At 38.5% G+C, this 19,644-nt stretch overlaps 1 protein-coding gene across 1 annotated transcript in view; it reads left to right on the top strand.

Moving 5' to 3' along the window:
* The window catches only part of MYO1B (myosin IB), a 178,874-nt gene that overhangs the window by 154,705 nt on the left and 4,525 nt on the right, over window positions 1–19,644 (top strand). The window contains exons 26-31 of the mRNA XM_011974213.1: window positions 5,405–5,479; window positions 6,597–6,731; window positions 8,631–8,737; window positions 11,623–11,755; window positions 12,100–12,252; window positions 14,024–14,151. Coding sequence (XP_011829603.1) covers window positions 5,405–5,479; window positions 6,597–6,731; window positions 8,631–8,737; window positions 11,623–11,755; window positions 12,100–12,252; window positions 14,024–14,151 — 731 coding nt within the window. The remainder of the gene's footprint in view (window positions 1–5,404; window positions 5,480–6,596; window positions 6,732–8,630; window positions 8,738–11,622; window positions 11,756–12,099; window positions 12,253–14,023; window positions 14,152–19,644) is intronic.

Raw genomic sequence — 19,644 nt, 5'->3', positions numbered from 1 at the left:
CAGTCTTGTAGAATGTCATCTTGCTTAATGTTTTACCTTTTTCAGAAGAAACCTATACACTAATGTTTTTTCTGATTTTGTGATTTCTATTTCTTTAAATAATAGGTTTAATGTAATAGCAATATGGCATGTTTTATTCAAGATACTATGTTATCAAAGTTCTAGTTTGTTGTCTTTATGAGTGTAAAGTTGTTTTTTAAAAATCTATGAGACACGGTTGCAAGAGTTGAGCTAAAAGCTGCCCTACATCCACATTGAGCAGCCTAGGGATGCCAGGCTTTTGTTTCCCTTTTTATGCCAATTCTGCCCCAGTAATGGCTGCCTGGAGTAGAGCTTTCTTCAGAGCGACCATTGTTCTAATTGTTCAGTGTAGGAACCAAAGGGTCTTGCATCACTAAGCTTACAGATTTTGATTAATGAGATCAGAGATTCAGAGACCAGTGGATCATTCATGTTAAAGAGAACCTCGAATTCAAATACCTTGTGATTATGGCAGGGTTTATTTCAAAGTGTGCTTACTATAGTAGGGTACACTTATGTGTCCAGAACTACACATAAGTAAATAACTCCAAGCTCTGAAAAGGCTTTAGAATATTCTTTACGCCATGTAAGGATCTGGTCTTCCAAATTCGATAATTAATCACCATAGGAAGCCATCCATATTGCCTTTTTGGGATAATTAGGCCCCTTTTTGACAGTATTTCTTATCATTGTTTTTACTTTAATCCTACGATATTTAATCTTACTCTAAATATTTGAATATTATCTGAGAGATCATTGACTCTAAATCTGAACAACCATTAGAAATATCCCTGAATCCTGCTTTGAATAATCTGCATTTTTTTCTGCAACTTCAGCCTATAAATTTTAGTAAATTATCCCTTTTGATTATACTGAGTATTCACCAAGTAATATTTGAAGTAATGAAGAAGTAACTTAAATATGAATTTTAACAGATGTTCTGTTCGAAGAAGTCCAAACAAGCTCTATAACCGGTTTCTTTAAAGTCAAACAAAAGTAAACATTTTCCCATTTAATTCACATCTTCTAATTTGCGTTCTAATTTTCATAACAGGAAGGAAAATTAACATTGAATCAGGATTTTTACTCTATAAAATGATTTCCATCAGTAATACGTTTATCTTCAGTTTTCTGGGTTTAACTGCATATGATTTCAGAACATTTTTGCATTAGGGGTGTGCACTAGCAACTTACAAAGCACATTCAGTTTGTAGGGGAATATTATTTTAGCAGAAGCTAACTGGGCTTACTCTAGACATAACTTTTTTCCTCTCAGTCTCCAACAAAACAGAAGTACTTTACTATATTACCAGTATTGTTGTATGAAATAAGATCAAACTTATTTGAAGTCCAAGAATATAATAATTTTGTTTTGTTTTTTTTTTTTTTCTAAAAGAGAATCATGGTAATATGAATGATAGTTTTGCCCTCTCAAATGATTGACTTTTCTTGTGGAAATAATTACAAAGTGCAGTGAGCCTTTTTAAGACTCCCATTTCCCCCAGGGGGCACCATCATATATGCCAGCATGTTGTCACTGGGCTTTAAAGGTCTGTAGTTGTATTTTGGGAGAAATAACCTGCCCTGTGGAATATCAAAATGCATGTAGCAATGAGCTCAGTTATAATGAAGCTCAACTAAATATAGTAGGACTTCAGGTATATTTTTAAGGATATATTCTTATGTAACTTCATTTGTCTGCCTTCATATGCTATTATAATTTCATGACCCAATTGTTAGGTAACATTTTTCTTCTCCTTGTCCCTTCTCACCTTAGTTTGAGATTAGAAATGTTTGTGGATCTGACAACTCCGTGGCTAAAAGGCAAATGGTAATCAGTAACTAGAATATGAATACAGGCATACCTCAGAGACATTGCAGGCTCAGTTCTAGATCTCTGCAATAAAGTAAATATCACAATAAAGTGAATCAGACAAATGTTTTGTTTTCCAGTGCAAATAAAAGTTATGTTTACGCTGTCTCTACTATAAAGTGTCTAATAGCATTATGTCTAAAATGCCAAAGTACATACTTTACAAATACTTTATTGCTAAAAAATGCTAACCATCATCTGAGCCTTCAGCAAGTTGTAATATTTTTCCTGGTGGAGAGTCTTGTCTTGTCTTGATGTCGATGGCTGCTGACTGATGTGGCTGCTGAAGGTTGTGGTGGCTGTGGCAGTTTCTTAAAACAAGACAACAATGAAGTTTGCCACATAGATTGATTTCCTTTCCTGAAAGATTTCTGTATAGCATATGTTGGCATTTGATAGCATTTTACCCAGTGTAGAACTTCTTTCAAAATTGGAATTAATCCTCTCAAACCTTGTCACTGGCTTTGTCAACTAAGCTTATGGAATATTCCAGATCCTTTGTTGTCATTTCAACAGTGTTCACAGCATCTTCATCAGGAGTAGATTCCATCTCGGGAAACTACTTTCTTTGGCCATCCGTAAGAAGCAACTCCTTGTTCATTTACATCTTATCTTGAGATTGCAGCAATTCAGTCCCATTTTCAGGCTTCACTTCTAATTCTAGTTCTCTTGATATATCGGCACATCTGCAGTTACTTCCTCCACTGAAGTTTTGAGCCCCCTCCAAGTCATCCATGAGAGTTGGAATCAACTTCTTCCAAACTTTTGTTAATGTGGCTGTTTTGACCTCCTCCCATGAATCTCGAATGTTCTTAATGGCACCCAGAATGATGCTTCTTTTCTGGAAAGTTTTTAATATACTTTGCCCAGATCCACCAGAGGAATCACTATCTGTGGCAGGTATAGACTTACCAAATGTATTTCTTAAATCATAAGACTGGGAATTACTCCTTGATCCATGAGCTGCAGAATGGATGTTGTGTTAGCAGGCGTGAAAACATTAATCTCCTTGTATATATCCATCAGAGCTCTTGGGTGACCAGGTGCCTTGTCAGTGTGAATTAATATTTTGAAAGTTATCTGTTTTCTGAGCAGTAGGTCTCAATATGGGGCTTAAGATAGTCAGTAAACCATGCTGTAAGCAGATGTGCTATCATCTAGGCTTTGTTGTTCCATTTATGGAGCACACAGGCAGAGTAGATTTAGCATAATTCTTAAGCTGCAGGATTTTTATAATGGTAAATGAGCATTAGCTCCAGCTTAAAGTTAGCAGCTGTATTATCCTCTAACAAGATAATCAGCCTGTCCTTTGAAGCCAGACATTAGCTTCTCCTCTCTAGCTATCAAAGTCTAGATGGCATCTTCTTCCAATAGAAGACTGTTTTGTCTACATTGGAAATCTGTTGTTGAATGTAGCCGCATTCATCAGTGATCTAGCTAGATCTCCTGGATAACTTTCTGCAGCTTCTATATCAGCACTTGCTGCTTCTTTCCTTAACCCTCATGAAGAGTTAAGAAGCTTTTCTTCTGCAGCTTCCTCACCTCTCTCAGCCTTCTTAGAATTGAAGAGAGTTAGGACATCGCTCTGGATTAGGTCTTGGCTTAGAGGAATGTTGTGGCCGGTTTGATCTTATATCTAGACCACTAAAATTTTCGTCTTATCAGCAGTGAGGCTGTTTCACCTTCTTATCATTTGTGTGTTCACTGGAATAACACTTTCAATTTCCTTCAAGAATGTTTCCTTTGCATTTGTAACTTGGCTGTTTGGCACAAGGGTCCTAGCTTTTGGACTGCCTCAGCTGTTGACATGCCTTTCTCACTAAGCTTAACCGTTTCTAGCTTTCAATTTAAAGTGAGAAGTTTGTGACCCTTCCTTTCACTTGAACACTGAGAAGCCATTATAGGGTTATTAATTCAATATTAATTAATTTCTATATTGCTGTGTCTTGGGTAATAAGGGAGGCCCGAGGAGAGGGGGAGAGATAGGAGAACGGCCAGTGGGTGGAGCAGTCAGAATACACACACTGTCTCTTAAGTTCACCATCTTACAGATAGAATAATAATGAAAAAGTTTGAAATATTGTGAGAATTACCAAATTGTGACACAGACACACAGAATGAACACATGCTGTTGGAAAAATGGTGCCAGTAGGCTTGTTTGATGCAGGGTTGCCACAAACCTTCAATTTGTAAAACCTCAATGTCTGCAAAGTGCATTAAAATGAGGTATGCCTGTAAAAGGAAAAACTACCCATATGGTATATGTTACAGTTTTTAAACCTTAATAATCTTTAGATGTAGAGAATGGGTCTGGTGCGCAAATGCTGAGGGACAGGGTTGGTCACACAGATGAAGAAAGCAGCAGATGGGAGGTGGATCAGGAGCAAGGGGGACTTGTGTAGTTTGGAGCATGCATGTCTCATCTAAAGGCAACAGCAGCTACTTTAGCCTCCCTGGCCCTTATTTTATAGGACTAGGCCTCAGTGTTGCTAGATCTTAGACAACTTTAAGAGAAATCTGCAGCCTGAATTATTATATTAAGTTCTTAACTTATAAATATGCATACAAAACATTTATCTATAAACTGAATTTGGTTAGAAGATTACTGGCTTACATCCCCTAATGTAGAAATATTTTGAACATGTGCAGTTAAACCTAGAAAACTAGAGAGAAAAGAAAAAAGATATGTAATGTCTGAATTATTCAGATAGGCTAATATTTTGCTAAATTCTAACTCTCCCATTTATATCTGGATGGTAATAAATAAAGATATTTTTCCCTCAGTTTCAAAATTTAACTATATAATTTATTCCTTTGTTATGCAAACACTCCACTTAGTTACTCTTATTTGTTAGACATTAGTATATGAAGTAAATATGACAATGTAGCAAGGAAAAAATGTGTGAACTAAAACTATAATATGATGTTTTAAGTGCTCTGATAGCATTAAGTATAAAGTTTGGTGAGAATAGAGATGATAGAGAAAAATTAATGCAATGAAATGGAAGGTAATGGTAGTTTCAAAGCTTCTTTTTAAATTCTTATTTTTAGCCATATTCAGTTCTCAGTGTGTAGTACTAAAGCCTTATCTTCTATGCAAGGCTTTTGGAAACTGATACAGTTCTTCAGACATTTTTTTTTTCTTTTTGCCTTTTACAAAACAATCTGAATAGAACATTATTTTATATAGTTTTTAAATGTATTTTAATTTGGGATGAGTTTGCAGTTGTGCCTGTAAAATGTTTCTTGTCAAATCATCAGATTCTTCAGAAACTACTAAGAGGATTTAAAACATCAGTTCATTCTGGTTTCATCGTTTTACATCTCTCAATTTCTTTCTCTCTGACTTAAGATCCACTATGTGAATGTGCTTCAATTATTGTACTAAATCCAGAAAGGACACTTATAAGTTGACTTGTTTGACACTTTTTCATTTTTAATAGAGGTGTATCATTATGCATCTGTACCAGCCACACATTAACCACTGCAACCTGCGTCTTCTTTTTAAAGGTACGTAGAGAATACAGGAAATTCTTCAGAGCCAATGCCGGAAAGAAAATCTATGAGTTCACGCTTCAGAGAATTGTAAGTTGACACTTTATGTGTGTGGCTAATTAGCATTATGGAATTACCCACTTAATATCACCAACTCCATAAAATGTGCCTTTTCTTAAATGACAGACGTGACTTTTTAAATAATAATTAAATCATAGCTGTGACACTGAGAGTGAGTAATCTTTTGAAATCGTCTCCCAAATTCAGGTAGAATTGTATCAGAAAGAGTTGTTAGTGGCCTGTATATTATTAATACAATGTTTGTCTTATTTGACAGAGAGAACTTTTGGGGGAAAGTAGACCCAAGAAAGCCAGGGCCTTATCCTGTGAAACTGCCATGAGCTGTGGCAGGGCAAGGCTGGCAAGCAAATTAGTGGGGAGAGGGGTGACCGGGAGCCAGGCTGTGCAGCCCCACCCGCAGGGACTCTGGAGTTCTCCGTCTTTCAGAGAGGTATATGTAGTGCTGAACAGACCGCAAACTCTGGAGTCGGCCTCCACTGCCGCTTAGAGATTTGTCACTTGAGCAAATTCTAACTTCAGTGAACCTCATTTTCTCATCTGTAAAATGGGGATAATAGTGGCACTAGCCTCGTAGAGTTGTTGTGAGGATTAAAATGAAGTAATGATAGAGTGCAGGGCTGGGCACATATCATATACTCTAGAACAACACTGTCCAGTAGAGCTTTCTGCAGTGAGGAAAACGCCCTGTAACTTTGAGGTACAATAGAGTAGCTGGCCACTAGCCTCATGTGGTTATTAAGCCCTTGAAGTGTAACTAGTGTGACTGAGAAACTGGATTTTTAAATTTAATTTTAATTACTTAAAATGTAAATATAAATAACCTGTGTGACTAGTGGCTGCATGTTAGACAATACAGCTCTATAGAGCCAGCTGGCGTTAGTATTAGTGTTAATATGAGTGTTAGCATTAGTATTCCTCTTTTCTCTTAACCATTTGGTGGAACTCATATTTCCCCAACCAGTATGAAAGAGTGGAATAGAGACTTCCCAGATGAGTTACCGTTTTATAAATTCCAAAGTTAAATAAATTCCACGATCGTCTGGTTTATTTGATCATGATGTATGTAAAACAATGTCTTTTGTGGTATATTTTCCTCACGTAGTATTCTCTGTCAAACCCAACACAGGTGCAAAAATACTTCTTGGAAATGAAAAATAAGATGCCTTCCTTATCTCCAATAGACAAGAATTGGCCCTCAAGACCTTACTTATTCTTGGATTCTACTCACAAGGAGCTAAAAAGGATTTTCCACTTGTGGAGGGTAAAAAATGTCATGTTACATCTTTTCAGAGACTTTCTTGTTTATTTTGAGTGTTTGAAAACTTACGTAAAATGAAAACTGTAACACATTCTTCCTTTGCCTCAAAGAGGATTTTACTTGAGGACTTTGGTGATTTTCCCCCGTGCACCATATTGAGTTTCTGTGAGAGCCACCGCACCGGCCCAGGCGTTCCCTGTGCAGTCGCCTCTCGGCCCTGGCTGGAACGGAGAGCACAGGGCTGCGTTTATCTTTCCATTCCAGGTTCCAGCTGCTCTCGAGTAGTTCAGTTTTTTGTTCATGTGTTTTTCTCTTTGTCTAAAGGAATACGGTAGGACAGAGAAATCATAAAATTCGGACACCTTCAGGAAACATAGTTAAATCCTGCAGATTGAAGAGTTTACTTTATCAGATGTACAGAACACACAATCAGATAATGCATGTGAACACACACACTTTGATGGGTGGGAAAAAAGGCTTTTCCCTATCCCTAAAGATAGTAACACATCCTCTATCTAAATTACAGGCAAGCTGGAAATCTGTTTTATTTTGCCTTTTTTTTTTAGCTCTCATTTTATATGAGAATATGGCATGTAATTTAGATGTTTCCCAGCATGGAGCACGTGGGGCACTTGGATAAATGTTGACCTTATTTCGATAACCTCGTCAGTTGATATGTGAAATGTTAAATATATGCAGTTATCAGATGTAATAAAATCATTAGATGGAAGGGCATGTATTTAGTAGATGAAAGCTCAATGCATACATCCTCCAGGAAACTTTCCTGCCCAGCAGGGTGGGCTTGTTTTTTATCAGAGTCATATATGTATAGAGTGACATTATCACTGATTAGCTTGATAAGTGGTACTGTACAACATAAGGAACTGGATTCTGACTTCTGTTCTCTAACAGCCAATTTGGCGAGATTCATGAACCTCCTAATGGCTTGTCTCCTTTTTTGAGTCTAACCTAGAAACTGTTTTCAGAAATAATGACAGGGAGCTCCCAGTGCTGGGGATCTGCACCACCTCTGCTCTCCCCTGGCTTCGCGATCTCACGATCGTGAGGTGGGATCGTGGAGGTGGGAGATGAGGGCTGTTTATTCCTGAAGGGAGCCTTTCCATGGAAAAGGGTCAGCAGCAGTGCTAACATTTCTTCATGCAGTTATTTCAGTAGCACTTGACCCCCCCTGTAACTGAATTTCTAGGAATGCTCATCCAAAAAACCTGGCCCTGCTCCTCTGGCCACTGTCTCCTCTCATTGCAGCTTCAGGGACAGAGTGAAAGGGGATATCTCAGGTCCCTCATCCCTGTTGTAAAATGGTAGTGGGGGGATTTGGAGCAGAGGTTTTCAAACTGTAGGTCATAGCATATTTGTGGGTCATGAAATCAATTTAGTAGATTACTACCAGCGTTTTTCAATGAAATGCAATAGAATAGAAAATAGCAGAGTGTATAATATATAGAAAAGATTGAGTATTGTTTTGTGATGCTTTTATGTCAATATTTTGTGGGTGTATGTGTGTGGAAATGTGCTTAGTGGATTGTGATGCACAATATTTTTACTGTGAGTCTCTTTAGAAGAGTGACAGCCGCAGGACAAGAGGATTTCCAAGGACTGACATAGTGGGAGGAAATAGTACTTGCAAAGCCCATGCCCGCTAGACCCTGGTGTGTTTTGAAGAAGCATCCCAGGTTCTGCAATACAAATAATACTCTGACATTTTCCAAGACAAACTTTTTAAAACCCACAAGGGAAAAATGTTTTTGGCCTTTTTAGTGAATGTTTTGTACACTTTCTCCCTTACTCTTCTTGCTGGTAAATTGTCTTAGCATATTTAAGAATGAATAATGATTTGTTTATATAAATGATGTTTTGTTTGTTTCTTCTCATATCTCACAGTGTAAAAAATACAGGGACCAATTCACAGACCAGCAGAAACTTATTTATGAAGAGAAACTAGAAGCCAGTGAACTCTTCAAAGACAAGAAGGCTTTATACCCATCTAGGTATTATGGCTTTGCTTTACCCATAAAATTCAGGATTTTCAAAGTTTCTCAAGTATATTTGTACGCCATTTTGCGTGGTGTTTGATTTCAGTCTTAGATGTGCAATTTTTAGTTCTGTGAATCATTTTATAATCAGCTTGATGTAAACACATTTATTTGAGCCATGGCTTCTATAGTGCAGTTTAATGAAATGAGGTTACGATTGTTGGTTTCACTCCATTAGCATTAGCTCAAACACTTTACTAAATAATTAGAAGTCATTTAACATAAAAATTATATAGGCTGTTAAGATACGTTTGCATTGTAAATTCCTGCTCCTTTTCCATAGTTTTCAAAGACTAGCCAAATTTCTGTTGGCAATATACTTTAATCACCATTCCAGTCTTCCTGCCGTAACAAGCAAGGTCAGAAACTCATTTGTAAGGTAAATGAAAGAGCGAGCCAGGATAGTACTTTTTGAGTGTTGCTTGAGCACTGGTCCGTGGTGCCCTTTGGTCTGCTAACTCAACGGATATGACTTCTGTGGCCTGTACAGCACGTTCAGTTCCTTTATTTTAGACACTGTGGACTCAGAAAAAGAAGGAACACCAATCCCAAGTTCAGCAAATGAAGTCCTTGATAAAGACTTATTTATCCAAGTAGTCTTATATCTCCCACATTCATCATTTCCTCCCAGCGTTCTTACCCCATTTTCATCTGGTGTTTATAAAAAAAGTAGATTGTACGATTTCAAGCCAAATCTATAACAACGTTAAGCTTCTCCCAAAGAATGGCTTCGAAAGAATGTATTATATGCTGAGTATATTCACGTTTATTACATAAATTATGTTTATATTCTCTGTGACGTTACACACATTTCAAATATCTTCCTTTTAAAGGATTAAATGAACGTACATTGCCAGACTCATTGGGTTTAAATATTTTAAATTGTACAACTTCCTTGGTTAGCTGATGTGGCTACTTGAGGTGATATATACTCCCTTAAGTCAAACATAGTGTCTGAATCCAAAGTTGTCCAAAGTGCCTGTTATATAAAGCATTTTCAAACAGGAGAATTTGTCTATATGCTTACTTCAGCAACTAATTTTATTCAGCTTTAATTTATACATTTTTAAATTAGAGAGTAACCTTCTTAATGAGCATTTCCTGTGGATGACTCTTCAGAAACTACAGGCTGGAAAATACATCTTTGAGGAAACAGTTTAAAAGCCTGTTAGCATTTTTATAATTTAAAACACATTTGAATAGGAACCAAAAAAAGTTAACTTCAAGCCAAGTCCTTTTTGGGTAGTCTTATCAGTTTTCAGGGATAGTGGCACACTCACCCCACAGCAGTGAGAGAGGTGGAATAAATAACTTAGCCTCCCACCACCCTGCAAAGTGGCAGCTCTTATGGGAGTTGGCCTTTTATATCCTGAGAGCTGTGAAACGCTGACCACCTACGTGGATTTTTCTTCCCTGATCCTCCACCCACAACATAAGCATTTAAAGTTGTATTTGCAAATTGCCAGAACTTTGTAGCTCAAAATGAAGCTTGTAGATCCCTTGAAGCAGCAGTTTTTCCTTAGTGCCTTTGATGAAGCTGTCCTGAAAGAGTCCCCCGGCAAGTCTTTAGGGAAATTGACATCTTAGTGATAAGTGTACTGTTAACCTCTTACAAAAATTTGTTTGGGAAAAAAAAAATTGCCCTTATTCTGAATGTTTGCTTTGGTTACGTCTGTCCATTTAAATGCATATTCTAGGAGAAGAGGCTTGATTCTCCTTTCATATACAGATGCTGCTTAACTTATGATGCAGTTACACACCTCATATGGGTTATGAGTGATTTCTATGTTGATTGTTCCATGTGATAAGATTATCATCAAATTCCTGCCCAACAAATGCCATGATCACCTCAAAAATATATTTGAAATAGGTTTAAGGTTTCATTTCCAACTTATATTTAGGACAGATGCAAGTGTAATGTACAAAATAAATTGAAACCAATTTTTATGAAGTTGTCATATGTCATATGAAGTTGAAAATATAAGTTGAAAATACATTTAATACACGTAGCCTACTGAACACAATCACTTAGCCTAACCTACCTTAACCATGCTCAGCACACTTACATTAGCCTACAGTTGGCTACAAAATCATCTGCAGCCTACAAAATCATCTAACACAAAGCCTGTTTTATAATAAAGTGTTGGATATCTCATATGGTTTATTGACCACTGTACTGAAAGTGAAAAACAGAATGGTTGTATGAGCACCATTGTAAAGTTGAAAAACCCTAAGTCAAACCAAGTCAGGGACCATCTGTATTGCCTACTTAGAACCACAGTTACATGTTAATATTAAGTGTTCTATAGTTTTCTTCTAAAGTGATTGCCCTGGATCTGTTCTTTCCCAGAAGGCCTATTGATTTTCTTATTCTCTGCAAGAAATGAAATTTTTCTAGAACAGGTGACGGTAATGATTTCAGCTCTTTTTTCACTGCCACATATTGTTTGAAGGCGTTAGTAAATCCTTTGTGAGCAGCTGTTAACTTTATATTAACAGATTAGAAGAAATTGCCTTTTCCTTCACATGAGACCATGTACTTGAGTCTTAGCTATTATTCTTATGAGTGATTTCTATCTTGGTTGTTCCATGTGATAAGATTATTATCAAAGTCCTGCCTACCAAATGCCATGATCACCTCAAAAATATATTTGAAATAGGTTTAAGGTTTCATTTCCAACTTATATTTAGGACAGATGCAAGTGTAATATATAAAATAAATTGAAATCAACTTTTATGAAGTTATCAGCTATTCCTTAGAATCAAGTGATCTGTTTCCTTTTTTTAGTAGAACTTTCATTTGAAACTATTTCTAATGTGCAGGAATTTTTTTCCTTTAGTGTTGGGCAACCATTCCAAGGGGCTTACCTGGAAATCAACAAGAACCCCAAGTATAAGAAACTCAAAGATGCCATTGAAGAAAAGATCATCATTGCTGAAGTCGTGAACAAAATTAACCGTGCTAATGGGAAGGTAAAATTGCTAACCTTGAAGACTGATAAGAAGTACCTATTACTTGGGATAGTCACCCTGTTTTCTGAATGTAAAAATTTGCATTTCATGTTCTCAGCAGAGTTAACTGTGAAGGGAGCTATTTCCCCTTACCTTTAAGCTTAGATGGAATTTTGCTTGTTCTCTGACATTTTTATGAAATAAAACATATTATTTATGTTCCTTACTGTGTTCTTGGTTTACGTAAGTATGTTTGTTGAAGGACATTGGAATAAAACATGCATTTTTGCAAATGCCTTAAACTCATAGACCATTTTTGAGTATTTTTGATCATTGGTTTTATACTATTTTCTATTTTGTTTTAGAGTACATCTCGGATTTTCCTCTTAACAAATAATAATCTCCTTCTTGCTGACCAAAAGTCTGGACAAATCAAGTCAGAGGTTCCCTTGGTGGATGTGACCAAGGTATCAATGAGCTCACAAAATGATGGCTTCTTCGCCGTCCACCTCAAAGAGGTAAAGGTTCAACAAAAGATTTCTGTGCTTCATCTCTCAGCCATTGATTTTAAAAATTTCCATATCTGACTAATCCTATGGCAGTTTGTATATCTGCCTTGCTAATTTGCAAATTTTGGATATTCGCCCCTATGTAAAATCTCGGGCTCGGTTTTTCAGTAACTGAATAAAGTTAATCACTTTTATTGACCAATTTACTTCACTTTTTGAGACTAATACATAGGAATATCAAGATGTTTTAAATTTTGTTTTCTCCTGTTTTTTCTTCTATGTATGAACTTAGTAAATGTCTTAATGTTCATCTCTAATCTGGGGGTTTATATTAAAGGATACAACTAAAATAAAATAGCTGCCAGTTAATTTTAACCTAAATAATTTTTAGTGTTCTGTGTCTTTAGCTTAACCAGGACTCCTGGCTTGGATGCAGTGGTTATGTGTAGGTTCTGGAGTTGGTCTCACTCACTTTATGATGATTTTGGCCAAGGCATTTAACTTTGTGTGTGCCTACCTACTTTTTGTCATCTTTAAAATGGAGATAGTAAGAGTGCCTACTTCATATAGCATTGTTGTAAGGATTAATTGAGACCCTGGAGGAACAGGGCCTGTCACATAACACATAATCACTGAGTAAACAAAAGCTACCAAATATTGATCATATGTAGGAGCATGTGTGTAGCTGATAATGTTACTCTCTGGCCGACCTTAAGCTTAGAAAACTCCCCAAAGCGTCCCTTAGCCTGTTTACCCTGCTTTGGATCTTAACTTAAAGGGGGCATATCAAATGCTAGGACAGTGATTCTCAACCTCAGTGACACATTTAAACAGTTTGGGAACTTTAAAAATGCTGATGCCCAGGCCATACCCCCGTACAATCAAATTAGAATTTCTCAGAAGGGGGCACAAGCATCTTTTTTTTTTCTTTTTTTCTTTTTTCTTTTTTCTTTTTTTTCTTTAAATAAACCCAGATGATTCCCTTGCACAGCTAAGGCTGAGAGCCACTGCCCTGGGATATTTGTTGGAAGTGTTGTCGTTAGGGTTTTAACCAAATCACTGAAAAGTTTTTTAATCAGGTCCTTCAGAAGAGTTGCAAGTTAGGTCCATGCTCCTCAAACCTGAATGTGTAAACCCATACCTGGAGGTTGTGTTGTGGTTTCATATTCACTGGGGCTGGGTAGGGCCTGAGATTCTGCTTTTCTTTTTTTTTTTTTTTTTTTTGAGACGGAGTCTCACTGAGTGGCCTAGGCTGGAGTGCAGTGGCTGGATCTCAGCTCACTGCAAGCTCCGCCTCCCGGGTTTACGCCATTCTCCTGCCTCAGCCTCCCAAGTAGCTGGGACTACAGGCGCCCGCCACCTCGTCCGGCTAGTTTTTTGTATTTTTTTTAGTAGAGACGGGGTTTCACCGTGTTAGCCAGGATGGTCTCAATCTCCTGACCTCGTGATCCGCCCGTCTCGGCCTCCCAAAGTGCTGGGATTACAGGCTTGAGCCATCGCACTTGGCCGAGATTCTGCTTTTCTAGCAAGCTCCAAGTGATGCAGATGGTGCTTCTGCTGCATCCACCAACTTTGGGTAGGAGGGGGTTAGGTAACCTTACTAAAGTGCTCTGAGCAAGTTGGAAGAAACACTGCTTTTGTCATTATTGTTTACCTTGGGAGAATGGATTCCAGGATCTGATGTTTTAAAGAGACTGTAAATATGTTTTTAGCCAAGCCTGTAAATATTGACCTCCTAAGGTATCTTTAATTATGACCGACTCTTGGTTTGTCCTTGCAGGGCTCAGAAGCAGCTAGTAAAGGAGATTTTCTCTTCAGCAGTGATCACCTGATTGAAATGGCCACCAAGCTCTATCGCACAACTCTCAGCCAAACCAAACAGAAGCTCAATATTGAGATTTCCGATGAGTACGTTCATGTATTGTTTGAAAACACTTTTTCTCTTTCAGCTTTCTTGTTTTAGTTCTGCTCTCTGATCACATTCATTAATACAACTACTTACTAAGTACCAGGTATGTGTCTAGTAGTAGTTCCACATGATAAATGGGCAGTGAATGACACTGGACCAAGTCTTCAACCTCATGTACCTGACATCCTAGTGGAAGAGACTACTATGTACAAATAAAATGATGAAATAGTTGATAAGATTTCAGCTAACAACAAATGTTTATGGAGGAGAAAAGGGGGTAAGAGTCAGAGACTAGGCCAGGCACAGTGGCTCACACCTGTAATCCCCACACGTTGGGAGGCCGAGGCAGGCGAATCACGAGGTCAGGAGTTCGAGACCAGCCTGGCCAACATGGTGAAACCCTGTCTGTACTTAAAATACAAAGGATTAGCTGGGCATGGTGGCGGGTGCCTGTAATCCCAGCTACTCAGGAGGCTGAGGCAGGAGAATCTCTTGAACCCGGGAGGCGGAGATTGCAATGAGCCAAGATCATGCCACTGCACTCTAGCACAGGTGACAGTGTGAGACTCCATCTCAAAAAAAAAAAAGCATAAGAGAGTATTTTTGTTAGGGAGGTCAGGGAGGTCTCTTTGATGTGGTGACGTCTGAGACTGGTATCAATTTGAAATTTACTTCTTCAGTTTCTCGTTACGGTTCTGATTATAGAAGCTGGTTATTTGCATACACGTTGGGGCACCCCCTCATTTACTCAATCTGTCTATGTAATCTGTCTGTAAGTGTTTTGGACAAATCTGAGTTACTATGTTGATTATACTTAATTGATTACCTTTCAATAGATTGTTTACCTGCTTATATACTTCTTTGCATGTCTAGATTGCTCAGGAAATTTTATTCTTTTCTAATTAAGAATTTCTAGTCTATTCTGTTTCAACTCTTCCTAAAAGTCTTTCTAAAATAAATTTACACCCATTTCTGCCCCTTTGTATTACATCAGACTCTCTTTGATATGTTAGGATTTTGCATGCTGTGGGCTTTTCTTAAGTTCTCATTGAAGTGTTTAGATTTGGGTGGGAGGTTGGGCTTCATACTCTATATTGGAAGTTGTTGTTTGGACTAAATAACTTTTCTTGTTAATGAGACCTTTCTCATAAAACAAAGAATATTAGGAAAAAAGATAATAGTTGATGTGTTTCAGTTAAGGATTTAACATGTTAGGGCCTATTACAGCTTTAAAATCCCTTTATAATAGTTGAAGTTTCTCATAATCTGTGAGAATGGGCTTCGTAGGGCTGCTAATTCCCACTTATCATGGGAAGATCGTATGTATCCCAGACAGCAGAAGCTCCTCAGTGTACAGACGAAGCAGTCTCATAGTTGTCCCATGACGTGAATAAACTCATCTTTACACAGAAGCGAAATCACACCAACATCCAGACCACAAAGGACTGTTACTTTTAAGCATTTCCCAAACCAGGATTCTAGGAACATTGCTCATACAGAACACTAATAATGATGTACTGTGAAGAAATGGTTCTCTGATGGAAATTTAAAATCTTTCTTCACTACATCACTTCTCAGAGCCCCTGAAATCCTGTTGTAATTCTCCTGAGGAGCTTTGCGGGGATAGCGTGTGGTGTGATTCCTAAACATAGCCAACCACAGAGCCCCTTCAGCAGCTCTCACAGCTTGTGTGCGAAGGTGTGCCATCTGGGAAAGGGGGACAGTTCGCTTCTGGGCAGCAAGGGTCCTGCCCTGTCACAGAGGGCGTGTGATGTTCTGGATGCCATAAGCTTTCAGTAAACGTAGTTGTCTGAGCCAAGATTTATAGTGTGGCCACATGAAGAAAACAAACGTTGGGTAGCATTATAATGCCTTTCCTTCTCCAATGCCTCATTATTGATTGGTCTCATAAAAATAAATAAAACAGTTCATAGGACTCTACGTAGCACCCATGGGTCCCTTCCCCAGGTGGCACAGGAAGCCTGGAGAGGAAGTTTGTAGGTAAGGATCGTAAATCTCCTTAGGGAGCATTTTAAATTTAAACAAAAATGTTCAAAGTCATAGGCAGGGGCTCCTTTTCCTTTATAGCCCTAAGTGGCTTCACCAGCTCTATAGAACCAGTGTTGAAAACCATATGCAGCTTAGTGACTAAGCCCTTCCTTCCTTTATCCTTCCCAAAAGTAGAAGTAGTTACTCTAACAAACCCAGATTCTGTAATCGTTATGGATAAGTGGATGTCAGTTTATGGAAAGAGAATCAAAGTCCTGTTAACTCTTTAGTGGATTATTATTGGTTTTTTTTTTTTTTTTGAGACGGAGTTTCACGCTTGTTGCCCAGGCTGGAGTGCAATGGCGTGATCTTCGCTCACAGCAACCTCCGCCTCCTGGGTTCAAGCAATTCTCCTGCCTGAGCCTCTTGAGCAGCTGGGATTACAGGCATGCACCACCACGCCTGGCTAATTTTGTATTTTTGGTAGAGACGGGGTTTCTCCCTGTTGGTCGGGCTGGTCTTGAACTCCTGACCTCAGGTGATCCACCCGCCTTGACCTCCCAAAGTGCTGGGATTACAGGCATGAGCCACCGCACCCAGCCTCCAGTGGAATTTAAATGTGCACATATAGAAGTGAGAATTTAATTCATTGAGAGATTCAACTGCCTTATAATTTCTAGTCCTTGAACTTCCAAGCTGTTCATTGTGTCAATAGATTGCATTTTTAGGATAACCTGCAAGATGTGTAATACAGTCATGCACCGCATAATGACATTTTGGTCAGCAGTGGATCACACAGGTGACGGTGGTCCCCTGAGATTGTAATGGAGCTGAAAAATTCTTCTCTCTATTGATGTCACAGCTGTTGTAATGTTATAGTGCAAGGTACTACTCACATCTTTGTGGTGCTGCTGGTGTAAACAAACCTACTTCACCACCAGTTGTATATGAGTAAAAGCACATATAATTTTGTACAATATGTAACTCTTGAAAATGATAATAAATGATGTTGTTACTGGTTTATGTATTTACCATACTATACTTTTTTTTTTTTTTTTTTGAGATGGAGTCTTGCACTGTTGCTCAGCTGGAGTGCAGTGGTGTGATCTTGGCTCACTGCACGCTCCACCTCCCAGGTTCACACCACTCTCCTGCCTCAGCCTCCCGAGTAGCTGGGACTACTGGTGCCCGCCACCACGCCCTGCTAATTTTTTTATATTTTCAGTAGAGATGGGGTTTCACCGTGTTAGCCAGGATGGTCTCGATCTCCTGACCTCATGATCCGCCTGCCTTGACCTCCCAAAGTGCTGGGATTACAAGTGTGAGCCACCGTGCCCAGCCTATACTATACTTTTTATCTTTATTTTAGAGTGTATGCTTACATATTTAAAAAGTTAATTGTAGGCCAGGCGCGGTGACTCACGCCTGTAATCCCAGCACTTTGGGAGGCTGAGGCGGGTGTAACACGAGGTCAGGAGATCAAGACCATCCTGGCCAACATGGTGAAACCCCATCTCTACTGAAAAAACAAAAAATTAGCCAGGCGAGGTGGCGGGCACCTGTAGTCCCAGCTACTCGGGAGGCTGATGCAGGAGAATGGTGTGAACCCGGGAGGCGGAGCTTGCGGTGAGCCGAGCTGGCGCCACTGTACTCCAGCCTGGGCTACTGAGTGAGACTCCATCTCAAAAAAAAGAAAAAAAAAAAGTTAATTGTAAAACAACCTCGGGCAGGTCCTTCAGTGGGTATTTCAGAAGGCATTGTTATCTTAGGAGATGACAGCTGCATTCATACTATTACCCCTGAAGACTTTCCAGTGGGACAAGACATGGGAGATAGAAGACAGTGAAATTGATGCTCCTGACCCTGTGTAGGCCTAGGCTAATGTGTTTGTATCTTAGTTTTTAACAAGAAGTTTAAAAAGTAAAAATAAAAACATTAAAATTTTAAAAATAGAGAAAAGCTTATAGAATAAGGTTATAAAGAAGGAAAATATTTTTGTACAGCTGTCCAAAGTGTTGTGTTTTAAGCTAAGTGTTACTACAAAAGAGCCCAAAACAGCCGGGCCCAGTGGCTCACGCCTGTGATCTTGGCACTTTGGGAGGCCAAGGGCAGTGGATTGCTTGAGCTTAGGAGTTCAAGACCAGGCTGGGCGACATGACGAAACCCCTTCTCAACAGAAAATTTAAAAATCAGCCAGTCGTGCATGGTGGCATGCACCTGTAGTCCCAGCTTCTCAGGAGGCTGAGGTGGGAGAATCATCTGAGCCTGGGAAGATCAAGGCTGCCCTGAGCCATGATTGCTCCAGTGAACTCCAGCCTGGGAGGCAGATCAAGACCCTGTCTCAAAAACAAAACAAAAGAGTCAAAAATGTTTTTAAAATTGTAAAGTTTATAAGGCAGAAAGTTACATTAAGCAAAGGTTAATTTATTACTGAAGAAAGAAAAAATTACTCATAAAGTATACAGTAATGTAATGTCCTAGGCCTTCACATTCACTAACAACTCACTCACTCTCTCATCCAGAGCTACTTCCAGGCCTGCAAGCCCCATTCATGGTAAGGGCCCTAGACAAGAACACTATTTTTTATCTTTTATACTATATTCTTACTGTACCTTTTCTATGTTTACTAAGTTTACATATACAAATACCATTGTGTTACAGTTACCTACAGTTACCTACAGTACAATAACACACTGTAGCATCTAGGTTTAGGTAAGTGCACTCACTCTATGATGTTTGCACAATGACAAAATCACCTCGTGATGCATTTCTCAGAACGTATCCCTTTTATTAGATGATCCATGACTGTATTTCTAAAATTAAGTTCCCAAATAGAGTAAAAACTAAAGTGAATTTGTTTCATTAAACATTTTAAATATATGTGTGTGTATATACATATATGTATACACGTGCGTACAATAGATACACACACATATATCATTTAAGTTATACAATTGGTTTTCTGAATATTTGAAATCCAAACAACTAATCTGTGTTCCTTTTACCTTGAAATTCTAACTGGTATGAATGCCATGAAATAATATATTCCATGCTATTGTTTGTTGGAGGATGATTTTCTCTTTTCTATGAGGTGAAGATAAATAATGGTGCTTACCTCCTAGGATTGTCCTAAAGCCTGATCTAATAACATAGTAAATGGCCAAGAACAGTGTGGTATGTAGCAAATCCTCAGTATATCTTTCTTTTCTATTGTTATTTCTAGTGTGAATCTTTTTTTTTTTTTTTTTTTTTTTTTTTTTTTTTTTTTTTTTTTTGAGACAGAGTCTCGCTCTGTTACCCAGGCTGGAGTGCAGTGGTGAGATATCAACTCATTGCAACCTCTGCCTCCTGGGTTCAAGGGATTCTCCTGCCTCAGTCCCCCGAGTAGTTGAGGTTACAGGCGTACACCACCATGCCCTGCTAATTTTTGTATTTTTAGTAGAGATGGGGTTTCACCATGTTGGCCAGGCTGGTCTCAAACTCCTGACCTCAGGTGATCTGAC

Source organism: Mandrillus leucophaeus, unplaced genomic scaffold (assembly GCF_000951045.1).
Source record: "Mandrillus leucophaeus isolate KB7577 unplaced genomic scaffold, Mleu.le_1.0 Scaffold143, whole genome shotgun sequence".
NCBI classification, from domain to species: domain Eukaryota; kingdom Metazoa; phylum Chordata; class Mammalia; order Primates; family Cercopithecidae; genus Mandrillus; species Mandrillus leucophaeus.
The sequence above is the reverse complement of the archived record's forward strand: the minus strand, read 5'-3'. Positions and strand labels throughout refer to the sequence as shown.